Here is a 25,058-nt window from a genome sequence, read left to right on the forward strand (position 1 = left end):
CCCCTGCCCTGGACCTGTCCCCATGTCCCTCATCCCTGTTCCTTGTGTCGCCTGTCCACGATCCCGCTCTCCCCGCTGTCACGCCTGCCCCCCATTTATGTGTGTCTCCAGTCCCAGTCTCGTCCCGCTCCCATCCTGGTCCGGATCTCGTTCCCGGTCTTATTCCCATTCTCTTTCCCATTCCCACATTCCCGGTCCTTTCCCCATTCCCGGCCCCCCATTCCCGGTCCCTTCCCCATTCCCGGTCGAACATTCCCGGTCCCATTCCATTCCCTGCCCCGTTCCCAATTTCCCATTCCCGCTCCCGGGCCCCTCTCACCGGAAGCCGCCGCCTTCGCCCCGCCCCCGCCCACCGGCGCCAACCAATCACCGAGCTCGATCGCTCCTAAATTTGCATAACCCCGCCCCCGCCGCAGCCACGCCCAGCGCCGGCTGCCGCTGTCTCGGGTCCCCGATTCCTCCCAGTTCCCTCCCAGTGCTCCCAGTATCGCTCCCAGTATCGCTCCCAGTTCGTTCCCGGTGCACCCAGTATCGCTCCCAGTACCGCGCGGGGCGGGGCCGCTTTGAGAACTCCCCCGGCCACAGCACGGCTGCTTTGGAGTGTCAGAACCTGCCCGGGCCGGGGCAGGAGCGGAGGAGCCGCGGGAGGAAGAGGAGAGAGGAGGAGCAGGAGGAGGAGCAGGAAAAGGAGGAGGAAGAGGAGGAGTAGCAGAAGAAGCCGCAGCTCCCCCGGCTCCGGCAGCATCGCCCCCCCCGCATCCCGAGGTGAGCGGGAGCTCGCCCCAAATCCATCGGGGCTCTCCGGGAGGGTTTTTTTTTTTTGGGCAGGCGATGTTTGGAGCTGGCAGGACCCCAAAACTGAGCCGGAAATGCCCCTTGGGGGAGTCTTGGGGTGTCCCAAGTGGCGATTGCCCGGTACCGGAGGGGAGGGGGCGATATCGGTTTTGAGGATCCCCGAGAGAGGCGGGGGGTGGAAGGCGGGAGCCCCGGAGTGGGGAGAGCCGAAGGGGCGATCCCGGAGCTGGGGGATTCCCGGTAGCCTGGAGGGGTGGGGGAGGCTGGAGATGAGCGGGGTCCGGGTCCCCCGACGCTGAAAGGGGCAGGGATTTCTCGAGCTGGGCTTGGGCAGCGGCAGCACCAAACCCAAGGCGCTCAGGCCTCGTTTTCCCCCCCGAGCAGGATTTGCCATCGCCAAGGCACAGCCAGATGGAGGAGGAGGAGGCCGCGAGGAAGAGGGAGATGCCCCGGGAGCCGCAGGCAGGTGAGGAGGAAGTCAGTGCCCCTTTCCCCTCTGTCCTGCTCCATCTCCCAGCCCAGCATCGCCCCCGGCTGCAGGACAACCCCGCTGCCAACGCCGTCCTGCCGGGGATGGACTGGGGGGATCTCCCTGCCCTTCCCTGTGGCACGGAGGCAAATGCCATCCTCTGCTTGTCCTTCCTCCCCCAGACAAGGAGCTGAGCACGGAGCCCAGGGAGGACAAATGCCCGCGACAGAACCTGGTGGGAGAGGCCGTTTTGAGCGGCTCCATGGCGCAGGAATGCAACGGGGAGGAAAAGCCCCGGAGGTGCCGCACGAGGAGGGGCTGCAAACGCAGCCCAAGGAGCTCTGAGGAGGAAGGACCCTCACTGGGCCGGGAAGGCGGCCGGAGATCTGGACAGAGCTCGAAGCTGGGGGTCCATGAGCAGCTCCACGATGGGGAGAAGTCCCACAAGTGCTCAAAATGTGAGAAAAGCTTCAGCCAAAGCTCCAATCTGATCCGCCACTGGAGAATCCACACGGGGGACCGGCCCTACAAGTGTGGGGAGTGTGGGAAGAGCTGCAGAGACAGCTCCGACCTGATTGACCACCAGAGGATCCACACAGGAGAACGTCCTTACGACTGTGGGGAGTGTGGGAAGAGCTTCAAGAGGAGCTCCCACTTGATTGTCCACCAGAGAATCCACACTGGGGAACGGCCCTACGAGTGTGGGGAATGTGGGAAGAGCTTCAGCCGGAGCTCCCACCTGACTCTCCACCAGAGGATCCACACTGGGGAACTGCCCTACAAGTGCGGGGAGTGTGGGAAGAGGTATCAGACCAGCTCCGATCTCCTTGTGCACCAGCGTATCCACACCGGGGAGAGGCCCTACATGTGTCCCAAGTGTGGGAAGAGGTTTCCAAGGAGCTCTGATCTCCTTGTGCACCAGCGGACGCACACTGGAGAGAGGCCCTATGTGTGTCCTGAGTGTGGGAAGCGGTTTCCAAGGAGCTCTGATCTCCTCAAGCACCAGTGGAGGCACACCGGGGAGAGGCCCTACGAGTGTCCCGAGTGTGGGAAGAGGTTTCAGACCAGCTCCGATCTCCTCCTGCACCAGCGGATTCACACAGATGAGAGGCCCTTCCGCTGCCCTGAGTGCGGGAAGGGCTTCAAGCACAACTCCAACCTCGTCACCCACCGGCGTATCCACACTGGGGAGAGGCCCTACGAATGTCCTGAGTGTGGGAAGAGGTTTCAGACCAGGGCAAATCTCCTTGTGCACCAGAGGATCCACACCGGGGAGAGGCCCTATGAGTGCCCCGAGTGTGGGAAGAGCTTCTCACAGAGCTATCACTTGACCAGACACCAAAAGAAGCACCGCTAAGGGAGGCCCTTTGAGTGCCCCGAGTCCGGGAAGAGCTTCGTGCGCTGCTCCAGCCCCATCCCGCGTGGGAGGATCGGCGTTGGATGATCCCCAGTGACCCCCGTTGGGCAGAGCCCCGGAGATCCGTGGTGCCGCTGATCCGTGTTGGGAAGACACCAGGCTGGGGGGCTCCGCCTCTTCCTGGCTCCCGGTGGCCTTGACTTTCTTTTCATTTCTCTTTGTCCTTTCAAAACACCCAAAAGTGGGGTAAATTAAGGACGTTGAACTGAGATGCGGATGGAGACATAGCGGGATCTTCCAGGGGATGTGGGGGATGCTGGCTTTGAGGGAGTTTAGGGTTCCTGGGAGGGATTTGGGTGTTGCTCAGGGCTTTGAGGACCCCAGGCCGAGCGGCTCCGACTGTGCTGGGAGACCCTGGTGGAGGTTCTGGGGCAGCTGATCAGAGACCCCCCCTGCCCTGGACCTGTCCCCATGTCCCCCGTCCCTGTTCCCGGGGTCGCCTGTCTACGATCCCGCTCTCCCCGCTGTCACTCCTCCCCCACCGGCCCGTTCCCCGGTTCCCCCTATCCCAGTCCCGTCCCGCTCCCATCCCGGTCCGAATCCCGTTCCTAGTCTCATTCCCATTCTCTTTCCTGGTCCCACATTCCCGGTGCCTTCCCCATTCCCGGTCCCATTCCCGGTCCCACATTCCCGTCCCCTCTCACCCGACGCCGCCGCCGCCGCTCCGGCCCCGCCGCGGCCTCACGTGACCGGGAAAGAACCGCCCCGGCCTCGCCCACCAATCACCGCGCGCGACCGCACCTAAATTTGCATAGCCCCCCCTCCGGCCACGCCCAGCGCCGGCTGCTGTCGCATCGGGTCCCCGATTCCTCCCAGTTCCCTCCCAGTAGGAGCCGTGCTGGGAGGGATCGTGCTCCCCATTCCTTCCCGGTGCTCCCAGTATCGCTCCCAGTGCACCCAGTATCGCTCCCAGTGCCGCGCGGGGCGGGGCCGCTTTGGGAACCCCTCCGGGCACCGCGCGGCTGCTTTGGGGTGTCGGAACCAGCCCGGGCCGGGGCAGGAGCGGAGGAGCCGCGGGAGGAAGAGGAGGGAGGAGCAGGAGGAAGAGGAAAAGGAGCCGTGGAAGGAGGAGGAAAAGGAGGAAGAGGAGGAGGAGGAGCAGCAGCAGAAGCGCGCGGTTCCCCCGCCCGGCCGCTGAGGCCGCAGCTGCCCCGGCTCCGGCAGCATCGCCCCCCCGCATCCCGAGGTGAGCGGGGAGGGGGAGCTCGCCCCAAATCCATCGGGGGTCTCCGGGAGGGTTTTTTTTTTTTCTGGGCAGGCGATGTTTGGAGCTGGCAGGACCCCAAAGGTGAGCCGGAAATGCCCCTTGGGGGGGGGGTCTTGGGGTGTCCCAAGTGGCGATTGCCCGGTACCGGAGGGGAGGGGGCGATATCGGTTTTGAGGATCCCCAGGAGAGGCGGGGGGTGGAACGCGGCAGCTCCGGAGTGGGGAGAGCCGAAGGGGCGATCCCGGAGCCGGGGGACCCCTGGCAGCCTGGAGGGGTGGGGGAGGCTGGAGATGAGCGGGGTCCGGGTCCCCCGACGCTGAACGGGGCGGGGACTTCTCGAGCTGGGCTTGGGCAGCGGCAGCACCAAACCCAAGGCGCTCAGGCCTCGTTTTCCCCCCGAGCAGGATTTGCCATCGCCAAGGCGCGGCCGGATGGAGGAGGAGAAGGCCACGAGGAAGATGCCCCGGGAGCCGCAGGCAGGTGAGGAGGAAGTCAGTGGCCCTTTCCCCTCTGTCCTGCTCCATCTCCCAGCCCAGCATCGCCCCCGGCTGCAGGACAACCCCGCTGCCGACGCCGTCCTGCCGGGGACGGACTGGGGGGATCTCCTTGCCCTTCCCTGTGGCACGGAGGCAAATGCCATCCTCTGCTTGTCCTTCCTCCCCCAGACAAGGAGCTGAGCACGGAGCCCAGGGAGGACAAATGCCCGCGGCAGAAGCTGGTGGGAGAGGCCGTTTTGAGCGGCTCCACGGCGCAGGAATGCAACGGGGAGGAAAAGCCCCGGAGATCCCGCACAAGGAGGGGCTGCAAACGCAGCCCAAGGAGCTCTGAGGAGGAAGGACCCTTGCTGGGCCGGGAAGGCGGCCGGAGATGCGGCCGGAGGTCGGAGCTGGGGGTCCATGAGCAGCTTCACGATGGGGAGAAGCCCTACAAGTGCTCAAAATGTGGGAAGTGCTTCAGCCAGAGATCCTACCTAATCTGCCACTGGAGAATCCACACAGGGGAACGGCCCTATGAGTGTGGGGAGTGTGGGAAGAGCTTCAGCCAGAGCAGCCATCTGATCCACCACCGTCGGATTCACACCGGGGAACGGCCCTACGAGTGTGGGGAGTGTGGGAAGAGCTTCAGCCAGAGCAGCCATCTGATCCACCACCATCGGATTCACACCGGGGAACGGCCCTACAAGTGTGGGCAATGTGGGAAGAGCTTCAGCCGGAGTGGCCTGCTGAAACTCCACCAGAGGATCCACACTGGGGAACGGCCCTATGAGTGTGGAGAGTGTGGGAAGAGCTTCAGCCAGAGCGGCCAGCTAAAAATCCACCAGAGGATCCACACTGGGGAACGGCCCTATGAGTGTGGAGAGTGTGGGAAAAGCTTCAGCCGGAGCAGCAAGCTGGAAGTCCACCAGAGGACCCACACCGGGGAACGGCCGTATGAGTGTGGAGAGTGTGGGAAGTGCTTCAGCCACACTGGATACCTGATCCAGCACCAGATGATCCACACTGGAGAGAGGCCCTATGAGTGTGGGGAATGTGGGAAGAGGTTTCAGACCAGCTCCACTCTCCTTGTGCACCAGCGGATTCACACGGATGAGAGGCCCTTCCGCTGCCCCGACTGCAGGAAGGGCTTCAGGTACAACTCTGCCCTTGTCAAGCACCGGCGCATCCACACCGGGGAGAGGCCCTATGACTGTCCCGAGTGCGGGAAGAGCTTCTCACAGAGCTCTAACTTGACTCAACACCAACGGAGGCACCGCTAAGGGCAGCCCTGCGAGTGCCCCGAGTGCAGGAAGAGCTTCGTGCGCTGCTCCAACCCCATCCCCCATGGGAGGATCGGCGTTGGATGATCCCCAGCAACCCCCGTTGGGCAGAGCCCTGGAGACCCGTGTTGCTGCTGATCCATGTTGGGAAGACACCAGGGTGGGGGTCTCCGCCTCTTCCTAGCTCCCCGTGGCCTTGACTTTCTTTTCATTTCTCTTTGTCCTTTCAAAACACCCAAAAGTGGGGTAAAAATAAAGAACTGAGATGCGGATGGGGACATGGGGGGATCTTCCAGGGGATGTGGGGGATGCTGGCTTTGAGGGAGTTGGAGGTTCCTGGGAGGGACTTGGGGGTTGCTCAGGGCTTTGGGGACCTCAGGCCGAGCAGCTCCAGCTGCGCTGGGAGACCCTGGTGGAGGTTCTGGGTCAGCTGCTCAAGGACCCCCTGCCCTGGACCTGTCCCCATGTCCCTCATCCCTGTTCCTTGTGTCGCCTGTCCACGATCCCGCTCTCCCCGCTGTCACTCCTGCCCCCCATTTATGTGTCCCCCCAGTCTCGTCCTGCTCCCATCCCGGTCTCAGTCACATTCTCTTTCCTGTTCCCACATTCCCGGTCCGTTCCCCATTCCCGTTCCCCCATTCCCGTTCCCCCATTCCCGGTCGAACATTCCCGGTCCCTTCCCCATTCCCGGTCGAACATTCCCGGTCCCATTCCATTCCCTGCCCCGTTCCCAATTTCCCATTCCCGCTCCCGGGCCCCTCTCACCGGACGCCGCCGCCTTCGCCCCACCCCCGCCCACCGGCGCCAACCAATCACCGAGCTCGATCGCTCCTAAATTTGCATAACCCCGCCCCCGCCGCAGCCATGCCCAGCGCCGGCTGCCGCTGTCTCGGGTCCCCGATTCCTCCCAGTTCCCTCCCAGTGCTCCCAGTATGGCTCCCAGTATCGCTCCCAGTGCTCCCAGTTCCTTCCCGGTGCTCCCAGTATCGCTCCCAGTGCCGCGCGGGGCGGGGCCGCTTTGGGAACTCCACCGGGCACAACGCGGCTGCTTTGGGGTGTCGGAACCTGCTCGGGCCGGGGCAAGAGCGGAGGAGCCGCGGGAGGAAGAGGAGGGAGGAGGAGCAGGAGGAGGAAGAGGAAGAGGAGGAGCAGGAAAAGGAGGAGGAGGAAGAGGAGGAGGAGCAGCAGCAGAAGCGCGCGGTTCCCCCGCCCGGCCGCTGAGGCCGCAGCTGCCCCGGCTCCGGCAGCATCGCCCCCCCGCATCCCGAGGTGAGCGGGGAGGGGGAGCTCGCCCCAAATCCATCGGGGCTCTCCGGAAGGGGATATTTTTGGGCAGGCGATGTTTGGAGCTGGCAGGACCCCAAAGGTGAGCCGGAAATGCCCCTTGGGGGGGGGTCTTGGGGTGTCCCAAGTTGCGATTGCCCGGTACCGGAGGGGAGGGGGCGATATCGGTTTTGGGGATCCCGGGAGAGGCGGGGGGTGGAAGGCGGGAGCCCCGGAGTGGGGAGAGCCGAAGGGGCGATCCCGGAGCCGGGGGACCCCTGGCAGCCTGGAGGGGTGGGGGAGGCTGGAGATGAGCGGGGTCCGGGTCCCCCGACGCTGAACGGGGCGGGGACTTCTCGAGCTGGGCTTGGGCAGCGGCAGCACCAAACCCAAGGCGCTCAGGCCTTGTTTTCCCCCCGAGCAGGATTTGCCATCGCCAAGGCACAGCCAGATGGAGGAGGAGGAGGCCGCGAGGAAGAGGGAGATGCCCCGGGAGCCGCAGGCAGGTGAGGAGGAAGTCAGTGGCCCTTTCCCCTCTGTCCTGCTCCATCTCCCAGCCCAGCATCGCCCCCGGCTGCAGGACAGCCCTGCTGCCGATGCCGTCCTGCCGGGGACGGACTGGGGGGATCTCCCTGCCCTTCCCTGTGGCACAGAGGCAAATGCCATCCTCTGCTTGTCCTTCCTCCCCAGACAAGGAGCTGAGCACGGAGCCCAGGGAGGACAAATGCCCGCGACAGAAGCTGGTGGGAGAGGCCGTTTTGAGCGGCTCCACGGCGCAGGAATGCAACGGGGAGGAAAAGCCCCAGAGATCCCGCATGAGGAGGGGCTGCAGACACAGCCCAAGGAGCTCTGAGGAGGAAGGACCCTCGCTGGGCCGGGAAGGCGGCCGGAGATGCGGCCGGAGGTCGGAGCTGGGGGTCCATGAGCAACTTCAAGATGGGGAGAAGCCCTACAAGTGCTCAAAATGTAAGAAAAGCTTCAGCCAAAGCTCCAATCTGATCCGCCACTGGAGAATCCACACAGGGGACCGGCCCTACGAGTGTGTGGAGTGTGGGAAGAACTTCAGAGAAAGCTCTGACCTGATTGTCCACCAGAGGATCCACACAGGAGAACGTCCTTACGAGTGTGGGGAGTGTGGGAAGAGCTTCAGGCGTAGCTCCGACCTGACTGTCCACCAGAGAATCCACACCGGGGAGAAGCCCTACGAGTGTGGGGAATGTGGGAAGAGATTCAGCAGCTGCTCCAACCTGAGCCGGCACCAGAGGATCCACACGGGGGAGAGGCCCTACGAGTGTGGGGAGTGTGGGAAGAGGTATCAGACCAAATCCGATCTCCTTGTGCACCAGTGGACGCACACCGGGGAGAGGCCCTATGAGTGTCCCGAGTGTGGGAAGAGGTTTCCAAGCCACTCCACTCTCGTTGTGCACCAGCGGAGTCACACGGAGGAGAGGCCCTATGAGTGTCCCGACTGCGGGAAGGGCTTCAAGCAGAAGTCTACCCTTGTTGTCCACCAGTACATCCATACCGGGAAGAGGCCCCACGAGTGTCCCGAGTGTGGGAAGTGCTTCAGGGAGAGATCCCGCCTGATCCAGCACCAGAGGATCCACACCGGGGAGAAGCCCTATGAGTGTGAGAAGTGCAGGAAGAGGTTTCACACCAGCTCCCATCTCCGCTTCCACCAGCAGACTCACACTGGAGAATGGCCCTATGAGTGTCCCGAGTGTGGGAAGAGGTTTCAGTGCAGCTCCAGTCTCCTCGTGCACCAGCGGATTCACAGAGAGGAGAGGCCCTTCCGCTGCCCCGACTGCGGGAAGGGCTTCAAACGCAACTCCACCCTCGTCACCCACCAGCGCCTCCACACTGGGGAGAGGCCCTATGAGTGTCCCGAGTGTGGGAAGAGCTTCATCCAGGGCTCCAGCCTGATTGTCCACCAGAGGATCCACACAGGGGAGAGGCCTTACAAGTGTGGGGAGTGTGGGAAGAGCTTCAGCCAGAGCTCCAGCCTGATCGGCCACCAGAGGATTCACAGCGGGGAGAGACCCTATGAGTGTCCCGAGTGTGGGAAGAGGTTTCCAAGGAACTCCAATCTCCTCGGCCACCAGCGGATGCACACCGGGGAGAGGCCCTATGAGTGTTCCGAGTGCAGGAAGAGGTTTCAGACCAGCTCCCATCTCCTCCTGCACCAGCGCATTCACACGGAGGAGAGGCCCTTCCGCTGCCCTGACTGCAAGAAGGGCTTCAAGCACAGATCCACCCTTGTCACCCATCGGCGCATCCACACCAGGGAGAGGCCGTATGAGTGTCCCAAGTGTGGGAAGAGGTTTCAGACCAGCTCCAATCTCCTCAGACACCAGAGCATTCACACGGATGAGAGGCCCTTCTGCTGCCCCGACTGCGGGAAGGGCTTCAAGCAAAAGTCCTACCTCATCACCCACCGGCGCATCCACACTGGGGAGAGGCCCCACGAGTGTGGGGAGTGTGGGAAGAGCTTCTGGGAGAGATCCGACCTGATCCAGCACCAGAGGATCCACACCGGGGAGAGGCCCTATGAGTGTCCCGAGTGTGGGAAGAGCTTCTCCAGGAGCTCTCACTTGAGCCGACACCAACGGAGGCACCGCTAAGGGCAGCCCAGTGAGTGCCCCGAGTGCAGGAAGAGCTTCGTGCGCTGCTCCAACCCCATCCCCTGTGGGAGGGTCCGTGTTGGATGATCCCCAGTGACCCCCGTTGGGCAGAGCCCCAGTGATCCATATGGTGCTGGTGATACAACCTAAATCCATTGTTTTCATTCTCTCTGGCCCACGGGTGTCTTCCACTGCCATATGGGGATTGACTGGGGCAAACTCCATGATTTTGGAGACAATGGCGTGGAAACCCTTCCAAAAAGGGTTCTTCCCTCCCACCCACCCAAGCACGTGGATACTCAGCTGGCACAGACAGGGAAATGCTTTTGGTTTGGCCTTGATTTTCTTTTGTTTTCTGTTCATCCGTTCGAAACACCTGAAACTGGGGTAAAAATAAAGATGTTGAACTAAGACATGGATGGGGACATGGCCATGGGCTGGGACATGGGGGGACACAGCCGTGGGGGGACATGGAAAGGAATGGGGACACAAACTGGGACAGCGCCGGTGCCACCGCGGTGCCACCGCCATCGTCTCGGCCACAGCGAAGGGCTGCCCAATGCGGTTCCTGCCACCATGTCCTCGATGTCACCACCGTGGTGTCCCAGCTGAATATCACCACCCAGCAGGGTGGGTGACGGGGGCACTTGTTCAGCCGGTGACAAGTGGCCCAGAAGCAGGTGACAGCCACCAGGGTGTCCCAGAGCCACCACGGTGGTAGGGCCAGCGCAGAGGTGCCCAGGGCCAATGCGCCCAGGGGACTTCAGCCTGGGGACAGGGCAAGGGTCAGTGTCAGCCGCGGGGTCACGTGGCCCCATGCTGGGTGTCACCGGACACATCCTGGTGGCAGCGTCCCCACAGGTGCGGTGACATTGTCCCCCTGGTGTGTGTCCTGGTGGCTTCGTGTCCCTTCCCCTCCATGTGTCGCTGTCCCTGTCCCCTTCCGTGTGTCCCCATCCCATTCCGTGTGTCCCTGCCCCTCCCCCTACGTCCTTGTCCCTTTCCCTCTGCGGGGCCAAAGTCTCCGAGGTCCTGGGACCGTATCCTGCAGGAGGTCCCCACGTCCCTCACGGTGTCCCCGTGTCCCGCAGGACATTTCTGTGTCCCTCAGGGTGTGCCCGTGTCCCGCAGGATGTTCCTGTGGCTGCTCCTGGTGCTGAGCGTCTGTGCCCACCCCAGCACAGGTAGGGACACACCATGGCAGGACGCCAGGACCTCTTTTGGGTCCTTTCCCTCTGATTGGGGTCCTTTCCCCCTGATTTGGGTCCTTTCCCTCTCTTTTGGGTCCTTTTCCCTTATCTTGGATCCTTTCCCTCTCCTTGGGGTCCTTCCCCTATTTTGGATCCTTTCCCGCTGTTTTAGGTGCCCTCCCCTTGCTTTTGGCACATTTTTGGGTGCATCACCCCTTCAACCCCCTCTGACCCCTTAACTCCCCTCACCCCCCAGCCGCTGTCCCCCCAGGTGTGTCCCCAGCTGTCCCCCCATGCCACATGGACTCGCTGCTTGACATCCTGCACGCTGTCGAGTCCCTGGCCTGGGGCAACTCCCCCGGCACCGCTGTGGCCTTGGGGAGGGGGCTGGGGGTCTGCAGCACCCTGGGCTGCCGGGCAGTGCTGATGAGCCCTTTGGGACCCCTGAACACCCCCCGGTTGTCACCTCGGGCCATTGGCAGCTCCTGACCGAGCTCCTCTGCCACAACCTGGTGACACCGGAGCTTGGGGCAGTGCTGGCCCCTGACGGCTCCATGGTGGCCCTCAGTCCCCTCCTGGCTGGCATCGAGGTGGGGCTGAGATCCGGGGGGGTTGGGCAACCCCTCCCCACCCTGGACCCACCCGCCGACCCCCTCTTGGCTGTCACCATCGCCGAGGCTTTGGGGACATCCTTCCTTCTGGCGCAGGGGGGTGACAGCAACACCACCGCGCTGGGACCCAACGGCTGCTGGGACAATGTGGAGAACCCCCAAAATCACACCTTGAGGGGTCCCCCATCCCCTGTCCCCGACCCTGTGGCCATCGGGGCCCTGGATGGGGTGGTCCTGGGGGTGCGGCTGGCCCGGGGACCCCTCCCGGTGGCCGAACTGCTGCGGGGCTATTACAGGACCGGGAATGGCTTGGAAGCGGGGAGACCCCCCAGCAGTAACCAGCGCCGGGATTTTGGGGCGCTGGTGTGACGGGAACGTCTGGAGAAGGAGGTGGCGGCGATTTTGGGGCTGCTGAGGACACTGTCGCCCATCCCGGAGCTGCTGAGGGACGTGGGGACACAGGAGGTGGCAGCTGTGCCTCGTTGGGTGGCACGGGAGTTCAGCGAGTGCTACGTGGGTACGGGCGGGGTGGCACCTCCTGAGTGGGGGTGGCACCCCCTAAACGGGGTTGTCACCTCCCAGACAGGGGTGTCACTCCCTGAATGGGGTTGTCACCCCGAAAGGGGGTTGTCACCTCCCAAATGGCAGTTGTCACTGCACAAATGGGGGTTGTCACCCCACAAAGGTGGGGAGAAGGTGTGGAAGGGGCCACCACCACGTCCCTTGGGTGGCTACTACCATGTCTCCTGGATGGCCACCACTGTGTCCGTTGGACACCGGGCACGTCCATGTCCCAGCCAAGGGACCCCCTGAGCAGCCACTCCCTGTCCCCTCGATGAGTCCCAGGAGGGTCCTTCAGCTGGACAAACGCCACCGTCCCCACATGGACACTGCCGTGTCCCCAAGGACCTGTCCAGCCCCTTGTCCCCACATGGACTCTTACCATGTCCCCAAGGAGCTTCTTGTCCCCGCAAGGCCTCTGCTGTGTCCCCAAGGAGTTCCTTGTCCCCCCATGTCCCCAAGATCTCAGGGGACACCTCCATCCCATTGTCCTGGCAGAGTGCCCGGCCATCGTGCCCCGCTGCCTGTGGGGGGCCCGTCCCTACCGGGGCACCCCGTCCCTGCTGCGGCCCCCGCTGGGCTCGGTGTTCCTGCACCACACCCTGGAGCCGGCGTGGCCCTGCCGGACCTTTGGCGCCTGCGGCCGCGCCATGAGGGACATGCAGCGCTTCCACCAGGACACCCGCGGCTGGGACGACATCGGCTACAGGTCACTGTCACCCCCTCTGGTTCCTGTCACCTCCCATGGGCCCTGGCACCCCCCTGTGGGGTGGGTTATTGTCCCCCTGTGGGCACTGCCACCCCCATTGTCACCCCTCACAGTCCCTGTCACCCCCATTGGTCTCCGTCACCTTCCATGGTCTCCATCACTGTCCCCCTGCATTCCCCATCACTGTCCCTCCACTGTCCCCTCACTGTCCCTCACTGTCCCCTCACTGTCCCCACCACTGTCCCCCCACTGTCCCCATCACTGTCCCCACCACTGTCCCTCACTGTCCCCACCACTGTTCACCCATGGCCCCCACCACTGTCCCCCCACTGTCCCCTCACTGTCCCCACCACTGTCCCCTCATTGTCCCCTCACTGTCCCCGTTGTGTCCTCGCAGTTTTGTGGTGGGCTCGGACGGGTACCTGTACGAGGGCCAGGGGTGGCACTGGGTGGGTGCCCACACCAAGGCTACAACACCCGAGGCTTTGGCATTGGCATCGTTGATGACTTCATCGCCACCCTGCCGGACCCCGACACCCTGGCCCTGGTGCAGGACCAGCTCCTGCCCTGCACCGTCCACTCTGGCCATGTCCAGCCGGACTTCACCCTGCGCGGCCACCGCCAGCTCGGCCACACCGACTGCCCCAGCAACGCCCTCTTCCAGGAGATGCAGAGCTGGCCCGGCTTCCAGGGGACATTGGTGGCCCTGGGGCTTGGGGTGGGTGACCAGTGGGGTGGGTGGGACAGGGTTTGGGGTCATCTTGGGACTGACCATGGGTCTTGTCCACTCTGCAGTAAGGAGTGGCACTGGCTGGGCTGGGCTGGGCAGGATGGGGGTGGGAGAGGTTGGACACTGGTCTAGATGGACACCAGCCCAGTGTGGATGGACACTGGTCCAGCAGATGTTGGTCTGATGGATCCCAGCTGGGCCCTGGTCTGGATGGACACTAAACCCATGGATCCCAGCTGGACTCTGCTCTGGATGGTCCCTGGCCCTGCAGCCCCCCAGCCTGGCAAGATGACCACCAGCCTGGCCACATCCTGGCCCATCCCACTGGCCCAGCAGCCCATCCTAGTAGCCCCAACCCCCCCCCCAAAATAAACCCAATTCCAGAACATGAGGTCCGGGTGGTCCCTGCAGAGCAGGGGGGAAACTGAGGCACGGGCTGGAGGTGGCTTTGAGGTGCTGGGAGGGGACATCAGGAGGGACTGGGGGCCACCCTGGAGACCCCAAACCCCCGTAAATGAGCAGCCAGCCCCCAAATTGCCACCCGCAGCACCGCGGGACCCCCACCCATCATTTCAGGGGGGACTCCAGGAGCCACCACCACCCCTCAGTCCCTTGCAGGGGTGACCCTGTTCTGTCCCCTCAGTGACCCCCATGAGGACGTACCTGCTGCTGCTGGCTCCAGTGCCCCCCAATGCCATCGTGTGGGACATGTCCCAGTTCTCACTGGTGGACGGACACCTGGTACCACTGGGCAGTGCCGAGGTGAGTGGGGACACTGGGAATGTCTCCTGGAGTGCCAGGGTGGCACCACCTGACCCCGCGGTGTCCCCAGGGCTCGTGGCAGAGCAGGACCTGCACCGGGAGCCCCATGTCCAAGGCCACCAACCTGTACCCGGTGGGCAGGAGGGATCCCGGTGGGGACACAGAGGTGCCAGTGGGGGGGTGGCAGGTGGCATGTGAGGCACAGAGACCCTCGGGTCACGCTCTGTGCTGGGCACTGGGGCAGGCACGCTGTGTTCCGTGTCCTGTGTCATGCCCTGTGCCATGTGCCATGTTCCTGTCCCCTGTGCTATGTTCTGTGCCCTGTGTCCCATGCTCTGTGCCATACCCTGTGTCCAGTCCCAGTGTCCAGTCCCAGTCCCAGTGCCCAGCCCCAGTGCCACAAAGCCAAGCACTGCTCCAGGACAGTCCCCACCGCAGTCCCAGGCAGCTGCCTGTCCTTCCCATAAACCCGGGACTGTGGACACTGGGGGTCCCTCCCCCTCTGCGGGGGCTTTTGGGGGCACAGGAGGGACCAGAAGGGGTGGGGAAGGGAATAACAATAGAAGGGGGAGATTTGCGGATGGGGGCAGAAGAGGGACACCCCAGAAACCCTCTCAAATTGTCCCCTTCCCTCTCTGACCGGCCGAATTCACCCCTAACATGGCTTCAAAGTGGCCCAAATCTTGTCCACCAGTGAGGGGGCGGGCGGGGCCATCAGGACACACCTGTGTCCCAGCAGCTGCGTGCCCAGCCGGGACCAGCAGCAGGGCTGGGGCTGCACCCCAAAGTTGCCCCGCCCCAATGCCACAGCCACACATGGGCTGAGCGGGGGCTGGATCAGGCTTTCTTGTCCACCTGCATGCCAGGAGGGAGCACAACATCTACCTGCATTCTCTGCAGCATGCCATCCTGCAGCAGAGCCATTCCCAAAGGAAGCCGTGAGCCCGTGACAAGCCAGTGCCGCAGTGGCATCCTAGCAGCACTTGTGGAAGCTGGGAGAAAGGAGCCCACCTGCAGCAGGTTCCTGCCAGCATTAATCATCCCGTGGCTTCCCACCAGGGTCTCGTTGCTTCCAAAAGGCCCCAGAGTGTCACGGTGGCCGCTCGGTTCCACCAGCTTCCATAGCGTCACTGTGGTGTCCAGGCTTCCATCAGCTTCCATAGCGTCCCCACGGTCTGCAGGGCTCCCCGAGCTTCTGTGCTGGTGTCACAGTGGAGCCAGGCTTCCGGGTAGGTCCCCAGCATCACAAAGGCTCTCCTGGGAGCCACGGGTCACAAAGCACCGTGGCTTCTGTGCAGCCCCGCTGTGTCACAATGGCCGCTGGCTTCCACCAGCCCCCGCAGTGTCCCAGTGGGCCCGTGGCTTTAGGAGTGCGTGGCTGGCAGTTGGTGCCCCGCCAGCGGCTGGGCGAGAAGCAGCAGGGACAGCGTGCGGACAGTGCCATGGCCACTTCTGTGGCCACTCGTGTCTCTGTCCCAGGCACAGCCGTGGTGTGGAACACCGGCTCCTTTGCATGTGCAGCTGGCAGTCACGGCCTGGCGCATGGCTGCTCCCGGGGGACACCCTGGGGCAGGAGGCTGCTGCAGATTCATCCCCACACGCTGCAGCTCCTTGTCATGAGGTGCTCGGAGTGATTCTAAAGGCTCTTCCCAGCAGGCACTTCTCTGGCTTAGAGCTGTTGAGCTGTCAGCGGGAATACAAAGGCCAAGCTCTTTTGTCCTGGTGCCTTTTGTGTGTGAGCAGTCCCTGGTGCCGTTGTCTTTGGATCCTGACTCTGGCAGAGGGAAGGCTTAGGATGGTGCCCAGAGCTGAGAAGGAAAGTGCCGAGAGCAGCGTGTGTGCTGCTGCTTTGAGGGCTGCAGTTGAAGTTGTAGGCAGCAAGAGCTTTCTCAGCTGGCCCTTTCGTGAACTCTGCTTTTGCCAGATGGTTTCAAGTTGGTGGCGGGACTCTGCGAGAAGAAAAAGATTGGTGAGGGCAAAGGAGTTCATCTTGCTCTTGGAGTGTGGGTGCAAAGAAGAGTCTGCACTTGCAAGGGGAAGATGAGGGAAATCTTTTTGTCCTGACACCGTTGATTTGAGAGCAGCGAAGTTTCCAAGTTGCCTCTGCCCTTGGGCTGCTTTCGAGCTGGCCTCGGAGGGATTCCTTCTCCTGCAAGTGGGCAGCGCTATCGTGTGCTTGTTTCCATGAGCGCTGACAGTGGCCAGGAAAAAGCCAAGCGCTTGGCTGGCGCGGCCCCAGTCGTGTGCGAGCAGTGGGTGGAAGAGCTCGGCTGTGCATCCTGCCTCTTGGAGACAGAAAGGAATGTGATGCTGCATGTTGCAGGGAGGGAGGAGGAATCGTTTTTGCTGTTGGCTGTGCAGTTTCTAGGCTGCAAAAGAAAAGGCAATTCCAGCAGGGCCTCTTTCTTTAGAACCTCTTCTGTGCCATCAGCTGCTCAGCATGGAACTCCCAGCCTCTGAAATGCATCCAAATCCCTGAAGATATGCTTTTGCTCTCAAGCTCAGTGTACCAGCTTACCCTCTCATTTTTGCATATCCCAAACCCCCTTGCAAACATCCAGCAGCTGCTTGTCAAGAAAAACTCCTAGAACAAAAAGCCAGTGCTGCCTTTCATAGCCCCTTTGCTGTCTAGGAACTGGAGGAAACAAGCTTGTCCTACGCACTTTCTTTCTCAACTCCATAGAGCGCATCCTTCTCTCAAGCTGGCAGAGTCCTTGGCAGAAGTGAAGCATCTCCAGCTGCACTTCAGACTGAGACATGTGCCAGGACAGGAAACATTTGCTGACCTTCCCTCTTCCCTGTTGCAACAGGATTCTCGCAGCCCGGTCACTTTCACACACCTTCGCTATCCCTGAGTCCAAGCACCTAAAGCTCCCACAGACAGACGTGTCAGGAAGGAAAACGGTCCAAAAGCACCCCCTTCTCTTATCAGCACAGAAATTGTACACAACACGCTGCGGCACTGAACCTTCCTTCTCAGATAGATGTGCTGTCACACTTTTCACTCTCGCAGCTCGGCTGATGATGTCCACCAGCTGTTCTCATAGAAAAAGGATCTAGAAGAGAAAGTTAGTGCTGGGCTGCACCTTCCTCTTGCCACATGTAAGCCACACCAAACTCACTGCTGCACTCTACTCTGCATGGTGTTTTCTGCAGCTCAGAAGCAAAACCTAACCGCATTTGTTTCCACAGAGGGCTGGAGGATCAATGGGTAGCAGCACAAACAGCTGTTGTTGAACTTTCTCTTTGCAGCTCCTGAAGTGAATTCAGCAGGCAGGCGAGTGGCAGGCACACTCCTCTCTCAGCCTGTACGCTGTGCACACAAGCGCAGTGCCCTGCTCCTTTGTTCCTTGCCTTTGGTGCCCTGGACACAACTGAAGCCTAGCAATGGCATTCAGCTGACACAACCACTGTGTGGCACCCGCCCATACGGCATATGAATCAACATATACCATTCTCACATTTTCTTTTACTGCCAGTGATACAGCATTCGATTCTCCTACCTGTGCACTTCCCAATCCTTCGTCTAGCACTTCCATTCCTGTTTCAGTATCTAAAGCCACTGCTCTGTATTTCCATTTACCATTAAAGCATTTGGCTGAGGCGTCAGTAAAACAGCCACCTTTTACTTTGGAATTTGAGGTGAAGGCAGGGTTTGCCAGTATAGGGCTAGGTTTGTATGGTTGTTGCAGAGCTAACATGTCTGGAGTTAGAGTTATTTGCAATTCTGTAGGCTTTGTTGGCCCCTCAGAAACATCCATTTGGTCTGATATCTCTGAAAGGCATGCATGCCACTTGTGAGCTGTGGCTCTGTGAGCTATGCCCTCAGGGGGAGCCGAGCCTTTCTTAACACTGGTTAACAAATTGAAAGGTCCTTGGTTTTTCACAGGCTGCTGCTGCTGCTGCTGCTGAGTTTTTTCTCCTTGTTTGAGGGCTCTGGTCAGAGACAATAATCCCTTTTCCCAATCAGTGTACCTCTTTTTAGTGTTTCTTAGTGCTGTGGAGCTAAACCCCAGGTGCCGTTTTGGTCTGTGTGGTCCCTTTTGGGACAAATGACAGTAAGATCTGAATAGCCAGAGATCTGCCGGGACGAACCATGCTTCTCACAGAGATATGATGGAACTCCATTTATTCTATTGTCAGTCCCATAGTTATACTCTAATTCCCCAAGCATGCATAAGCAAGCTCCATACTATTGGGTTACAGCCACTGTTCACACGGCCTTTAATAGCAAGCAATTGGTTACAGATTAATATGCACGTGACTAACTAACATAAGTCTTTCTCTTTCTATGGTCAGCATCCCCCTCCACAACATCCCGTGGCTTGCCACAGCAGCACTGCTCTTCTCTTTTTTCTCTAGTCAAGGACAGTTCACTAATCTAGCTTGGATTGTGCACATACACATGTCCCTGTTCACTCGGCCATTTCTCTACAGTTCTGTGCTCAGTAAAACCCCACTCAGCTATTATAGGATGACCAGGGTGAACTGGCCCAAGTGATTGCTATGTTTTCAATTCTTCTATTAGTGTTTGCAAAGCCTCTTTGTGGTTATCAAGCCACTCCCACTTTTATGTTTCCTCATTAGTGTGTATAAGGGTCTTTATTATTTAGAGATGCTATTCTAGAAAACCCAGGGACATGATTTCTCCAGTATCCCAGAGTGCCCTTGATTTGCTGCAGTTCTTTTTTTGTTGTGAGGGTAGGTTTACCATCCAATTTTGTGATGGTTTCATCTGGAATCACAGCTTGGCCTGCGACCCACCAAATGCCTAAGAATTTAACTTCTTTAGAGGGTCCCTGACACTTGACTGAGGGCACTTCTCACCCCTCCTCACTCAATTTATTACAGAATGTCATGGGTTAGCAAGCATAGTCCTGGAAGTGATGTTCTTGCAAAGAGGTGCTTATAGCTCCTCTATGACCTGACAGAACCTATCAGCTGGCTAGTTTGAATATGGACAATTTTTTGAGCCACTTAAAATTTTGACCATCTCTGTGATCCACACTTAAGAATAGTCAAACCCTGGGCAAAACTTGCTCTCACTTCTGGTGCTGGGACAGGTGGCTGTGGCTCCCGTACGAGGCCCGGTGGGCCCGGCCCAGGTCCTGCTCAGGCTGGGCCAGGCTGGGCCACAGCCATCCTGGAGCCGTGTGGCCCTGTTCCACCCGCGGCCCCCACAGTCCTGCTACGTGCAGACAGCGTGGCCCAGTTTCTCCATCCCTCTCGGGTGCAGCTGAAGATTCAGCTGAAGCTGCCCCGCTGCCCGGCAAAGATCAGGTCACCAACAGCTATAAGCGAAATTCCAGCTGCAAGGCCCAGGTGAGATTTACCCTTTTAGTGCTGTGAAGAGCTGAAACCCTGAGGGAGGAGAAAGAGGAGGTGCTTAAAGCTGAAATTCTGTTGTAAAGCTATGGTGGTGACAGACTATGATGTATCAGAGTACCCGTTGTAATTTCATGAAAGCATGGGGGGTGGAGCGTTCAAACTGTACTTGTGAGCTAAAGCACCTGTGCTGGAATAAGCAGATACTGAAGCAGCTGTAATTTGATGAGAAGTTTGAACAGGGAGAGATGGAAGTGATGAGGACTCTTGCTCCAATCGGAAGGAGAAGACCTCAGTTCCTAGAGATGCTCCCAGAGACAGTCTTAGAGATGAAGATGATGAGGACTCTTTGCTCCCAGGGACAAGGGCAGGGCCTCTATTCTTAGAGATGAAGATGCTCCCAGAGGTGGGTGAAGAGAACTTTTGTTTCTGAACAGCTCAACCTTAAAAAATGGTACCCCAGTAGCTCAAGAGTGGACCCTCGAAAGCAGTTGTGGGAAAAGCTGCAGGTCAGGGGAAGGGTCTCTCACATGCAAGCAGAGAACCAACCTGGGCGGCTGTCTCGCTGTGATACTGAAGCCATGAGAGAATTTCTTGTGGAGATGTCTCCACAGCATGAGCAAGAGAGACTCCTCTTCCTAAGTGAACTGAACGAGGTTATTATGGAAGTGGTAAACTGACTGAACATCTCAAGGGCTGTCTTTTTACAGTGGGAGAAGGGGGAAAGGCAGGGGGAGGAGAAGTGTTCTGAAGGTGTGGTATGATTTTTTTTCTTTCTTTTAGGTTTGTTAATAAACTTCTTTATATTCTTTCAAGTTTTGTGCCTGCTTTGCTTTCTCCTAATTCTTATCTCACAGAAGGTAAATAGTAATAAATATTTTGGAGCAAACCACTACAGGAGGCCACAGCAAACGATGCTCCCGCCCCCAACACCCTCCCCTCTCCGTGTTCCAGAAGGAATTGGATGAACTGTATTCTTCTCTCTGAGTCGTCTCATTCAGCATGAGCAGCTCAGCACCAGGAGCTGAAGGAGCTGAAGCCTTAGGCCACAAGAGCTGAGCAAGAGGAGACTTTTAGAGCCAAGTAATGCTGCTACCATGGACCTGGCTGAATGCAGCAGACAGAATCCTGGAATTACAGAATCCCTCCTGTTGGGAAAGACCTCTGAGCTCATCAAGTCCAACTGTTAACCCAGCACTGTCAAGCCCAGCACTAAACCACATCCCTGAAGTGCCAAGGCCTGAACAAGAGGCCTGACTGAGGCCTGAACAACAGGCCCTGAGCCAAAGGTGATCTCTGGATGAACTGTCCAGCCAAAGGTTATCTTTGTATCTACTCATTACTGAAATATGCATGGCCATTAGCGTTGTGATAGATGTATCCTCTCATTAGTGAAACATGTATTGACCTTTCTGTGTTTAGAAGCCGGACAAGGCCATGAAATCCGACATCTGGCCTTGTTTGGGGCTGTATGGTCAAAGTCAGCTGCCTTGGCTCCTCCTTGAGCCCTGGCCAGGCTTAGGAGGAAGCCCAGAGGAGGATGAAAGCAGATGTTCCCACACTAGAAGTGCTGTCTGTTTCTTCAGCACTGTCAAAGCTGGGCCCTCTCCCAGCGGGGTTGGAGCCTCAGCTGTGGCTGGAGGCAGCTGCAGGAATTCCCAGTGTCCGGGAGTGGCTCTCCAGTCCTTGGCTGGGACAGCTTCCCCCAGCTGATGGGTGGCTCTGGGTGATGGTAAAGTCTGAGGGGAACTGGGGCTGGATCTTGGTTAATCACTGCAGGCAATCTTTGGTAGGATTTTTTATGTGCATTGCCTACCTTATCCTTTTGCAATTCTTTGCAGATTTGCACTCTTTAAATGACACAATCCCTTCAGTTGGTGTCTGTGTCTTTGGTGCTGACCCTGCCCACCAGCAAAACAGGGCCCCATCCTGCCTGAGTGTTACCTGGGAAGACAAAACCCCTCACTCCAAATGTCCCCCCTTCCTCCTTGTTCCCCCCACTTTATACACTGGCCATGATGTCCTGTGGCCTGGGATATGCCTGGGGTCAGTTGGGGTCAGCTGTCCTGGCTGTGACCCCTGCCAAGCTGCCCCGCACCCCCAGCCCCTCGCCAGCATGGCCGGACGAGGGGCAGGAAAGGCCTTGGCTCTGTGCAAGCTGAGCAAGAACAAAACCATCTCAGTGTGAGCAACGCTGTGCTCAGCACAGAGCCAAACACAGCCCTAGAGAAAGGCCTGGCAAGGAAATTCCCTCTGGCCCAGCCCACAGCAGCACCCCATGGCCACCCAGCATCACCACAGCTCCACAGGTTCCTTTCCATGCCCCCAGCCCTGGCCACGGGACCTTGGGCTGGTGGCCACGGCAGCCGCCTGTGGCCCAGGGCTGCGTGCCCGTGTCCATGGCAGCAGTGCCCGGCCACGGGCCCTGAGTGCAGGTGACTGTGCCAATGCCCATGGCAGCGGGGCCAAGCGTTGGTGTCCGTGGCACCAAAGTGAGGAACGGGTCCCTGTGGCCGCTGCCGTGGCACCTGAGGGCATCAGCGAGTGTCACTGCAATTGTAGCTGGCACCAGCCCGGCACCGCTCTGTCCTGAGGGCTGCCATGGCAGCCGAGGGCAGCCACAGCTCTGCGGGCAAGGGGCCACGGAGCCTGACTGCAGCAATGGGGCCTGGGGGGGTTTCCAAGGGAACTGGAACTGATGAGGGTTGCCATGGCATCCGACCCCCTGGGATGTCACACAGCCACCCTGGGATGTCACAGCCTGGTCTGTGATGTCACAACCACTCAGTGATGTCACAGTCTGCTTTATGATGTCAGACCTCTGCTCTGTGGTATCACAGCCTTATCTGCGATGTCACAGCTCACTCTGTGATGTCACACAGCCACCCTGTGATGTCATAGACACTCTGTCACACCACCCATCTGTGATGGCACAGTCCTCTCTGTGACATCACACAGCTGTTCTGGTATGTCCCTGCTGACTCCATGATGTCATACACCCACCCTGTGATGTCACAACCCACTCTGTGATGTCACACAGCCCCTTTCTGACATCGCAGCTGCTCTGTGGTTCTATGACACAGGCACAGAGGTGTTACCAAAACTTCAGTGAAACAAAACCTCCTCAGCACCAGTGCAGCACGAAGCAGCAGCATTCTTTATTGGGCCGGATGCACGAGGGGAGAGCCCCTCCCAAAGTCGTGTGTGCCGAGTTCAGGAATGTTCCTGTTTGCAGACTGTGTTTCACAGACACATTCCCAGATTGTCCCACAAGAAACACACACACGATCATCATTGCCCCAAAATCATTGCATATTTCCCCCACCCCTTTGCACATCCCTTCTTCTGCCCTGGGGGCCTCTTTGGGGGTCCCTGGTGGTCGGTGACCCCAAAGCCAGCCCTGACTGCCCGGTGAACTGGTGAAAGTTGGCACACCTGGGCTGGTTGCTGCCCACAGAATCAGCCCTGTGCGGTTCCATGGCCAGTGGCTTTTGGAGAAGAAGCATTGTATGAACCCACCAGGTGCAAACGGTTTTTCATCCGGCAAATTTCCCCCCCTTGGAGGGCTGTGAAGCTTCTCTTCCCTTCAAGCCTTCAGAAGCCTCACTCTGCTCCTTTACTCACATCCCACCAGTTCCTCGGTTGCTTTCACAACCATGTTCTCTACACAGCTTAAAGCAAGTGTCATAAGCACAAGTATTGCTGTGATCCCAGTTAGACTTTGCAAAAGTGAGGCCAACCATCAGTCAGGGAAAATCCAAGTCCTTTAAATATTTTATTCAACCACTTATTTTATTGTGGGGGTTCAGAGTGTTGCCACGGAGAATGGCTCTGTCTGGTGTGGGGCCTTGGGAGAGACTGGCGGGCCGCATCTGGCAGAGGCAAGACAAAGACCAGGAGGCAAAACAAGGAGCAGGATAGTTAACGGGAGATTGGGCGAGGAGATTGTAATCCGTGGTCCTTGGAGATGTAAAACATGTAACCTTAGAAACTGAATTTCTGTAGCTACTGGACTGTTAGTTTGTAAGGTATATAAAGATGTGCCTTGTACAATAAAATTTGGCATTGCAGGCACCCGGCGAAGTCCGTGTTCAATCGCTGAGGAACGGCGTCTCCATGTGAGGAGTTTATTACGCGCCGATCTGCGCGTCCGTCGGCGAGTGTTGTGAATGTGTTGTGATGTTGGCTTTTCGCATGTTACTTAATGTTAGAAAAACTTTACCTAGATTCTGTAATGTAATACATGACATAGAATGTCTATTGTTTATGTAGTCAATTTAGAAAAGATAGGCAGAGAAAGTCCTCACATTCCTGGAGTGTCTTATCAGAGAAGAAGAAAACCAGAAACCAGAGAAAAGAATTTATGGAGAGAGCAGAGACAGAGTGGAGCCAAGGAGGGAGATAAGGCTGATGGGATGATACACAGAAACTCCAAAGAATTTACGAATCATGCATGATTGTGATGAATATGCAGTAAGAGATGTACAGACGATCTTTTGGATGTAGAGGTGTGCCTTTGGCTCTTTGCCAAAGCAGCCGGCCATAATACCCTTTTTGCTATTGTCTCCTAATTGTCCCTTTTATTAAACTTTTCTTAAAATTTTATAAAGAATGAACCTCGTTTTTCACAATAGTAAGAGAGGCAAAGAGAAGGGAATAGAAAAGAAAGAGAGAAATGGAAAAAGAAGTGTGCGTGGGGGGGTGGGGGACAGGGAGGGGTGACAGGGGTTAGGTGGAAGCACATCACCCATGCGAGGGTCGCGATGACATCTCGTTGCTCCCCTCCATCTGCCCTGCTGGTGCTGAGGGTCCCCCGTGGCCGCCGTGGCCACACCGCCACACGCCAAAGAGTACCGAACTCTGTGGATTAATACACACTTCGGGCCAGGTGGGAACGCCCGCGTGTCTCCCCTGCAGGGGCCGGCTTGGCGCTGTCCCCGGCAGCACTGAGGGTCCGCTGCATCATCTCTGGTGCTCTGGGGCAGGGTCTGGGGATCCTTTGAGGGGCCCCTGGGATGGGCCACGTTACCCCTTCTGCTGTGGATAAGCTCCCCCCGCCCCCCCGTGAGGACCCCTCGGCTGGGCTCCTCTGCACAGTGGAGGATGGGCGGTCACTGCGCCTCTGACCAGAGGCGTTTCCAACACACCCAAAGCCTCTCCTCCCCCCGCCCTTTGGTGGAGGGTCTGTTCGAGCCTGGCAGCTGATAGCCCTGGGGCTGCGGTCTCCACCTCAGAGGTGTTAAGCCTGTGCTCCGTGAATGTCCCCAGCCCTGAGTTGTTACTTTATCTTCATCAGCGAGCGGTGTAAGGCCTCACTCAGGGCCCCATTCAGGGTTCGACAGTCTTCTCTGCAGCTTTTGTAATACAGTTTTAGAAGTCCTTCAAGAAAATGTTTAAGTCATAATCTATAATATTTCAGTCTCTGACACCGCCTCAGACCCGCCCCAAAACCACCCCCAAATCAACCAAAGCCTCTCAAATCTGCCCCCAAATGCCCCCAAATCCCCCAAACTGCCTCCAAACCCCCCAAATCCCCCCAAACTCCTCACCCACGACGTCCATGTGCCCTCCCCGGGACCCTCCCCAGGTACTCGGCCACGGAGCTGTCGCTGGTGACGTCGAGCCGGAGGATTCGCAGGGTG

At 59.0% G+C, this 25,058-nt stretch overlaps 3 protein-coding genes across 4 annotated transcripts; all 3 read left to right on the top strand.

Annotated features, from left to right (window-relative positions):
• Window positions 1-3,754: 3,754 nt before the first annotated feature.
• On the top strand, window positions 3,755-5,644 carry LOC309583596 (uncharacterized protein; the record flags this gene model as incomplete). Its single annotated transcript, XM_082299338.1, has 4 exons — window positions 3,755-3,867; window positions 4,293-4,368; window positions 4,554-5,331; window positions 5,506-5,644. The coding sequence occupies exons 2-4, from the start codon at window positions 4,320-4,322 to the stop codon at window positions 5,642-5,644; spliced, it is 966 nt and encodes a 321-aa protein (XP_082155464.1). The 5' UTR covers window positions 3,755-3,867; window positions 4,293-4,319.
• Window positions 5,645-6,800: 1,156 nt separating this feature from the next.
• Window positions 6,801-9,898, top strand: LOC309583565 (uncharacterized protein). Of its 2 annotated transcripts, none has more exons than XM_082299307.1 (3): window positions 6,801-7,010; window positions 7,332-7,413; window positions 7,598-9,898. In XM_082299307.1, the coding sequence occupies exons 1-3, from the start codon at window positions 6,984-6,986 to the stop codon at window positions 9,526-9,528; spliced, it is 2,040 nt and encodes a 679-aa protein (XP_082155433.1). In that variant the 5' UTR covers window positions 6,801-6,983; the 3' UTR covers window positions 9,529-9,898. The 2 variants fall into 2 exon arrangements, with proteins under 2 accessions (XP_082155433.1, XP_082155434.1); XM_082299308.1 differs by having other exon boundaries at window positions 6,801-6,913.
• Window positions 9,899-11,272: 1,374 nt separating this feature from the next.
• LOC309583597 (N-acetylmuramoyl-L-alanine amidase-like) lies at window positions 11,273-24,419 on the top strand (the record flags this gene model as incomplete). Its single annotated transcript, XM_082299339.1, is given in 7 exon segments — window positions 11,273-11,663; window positions 12,389-12,599; window positions 12,997-13,061; window positions 13,064-13,333; window positions 13,973-14,091; window positions 14,162-14,285; window positions 24,334-24,419. Coding segments are annotated over 7 exon segments (1,266 nt in total).
• Between the last annotated feature and the right edge of the window lie 639 nt (window positions 24,420-25,058).

Source organism: Coloeus monedula, assembly GCF_965178545.1.
Source record: "Coloeus monedula genome assembly, chromosome: 31".
Classification (NCBI taxonomy): domain Eukaryota; kingdom Metazoa; phylum Chordata; class Aves; order Passeriformes; family Corvidae; genus Coloeus; species Coloeus monedula.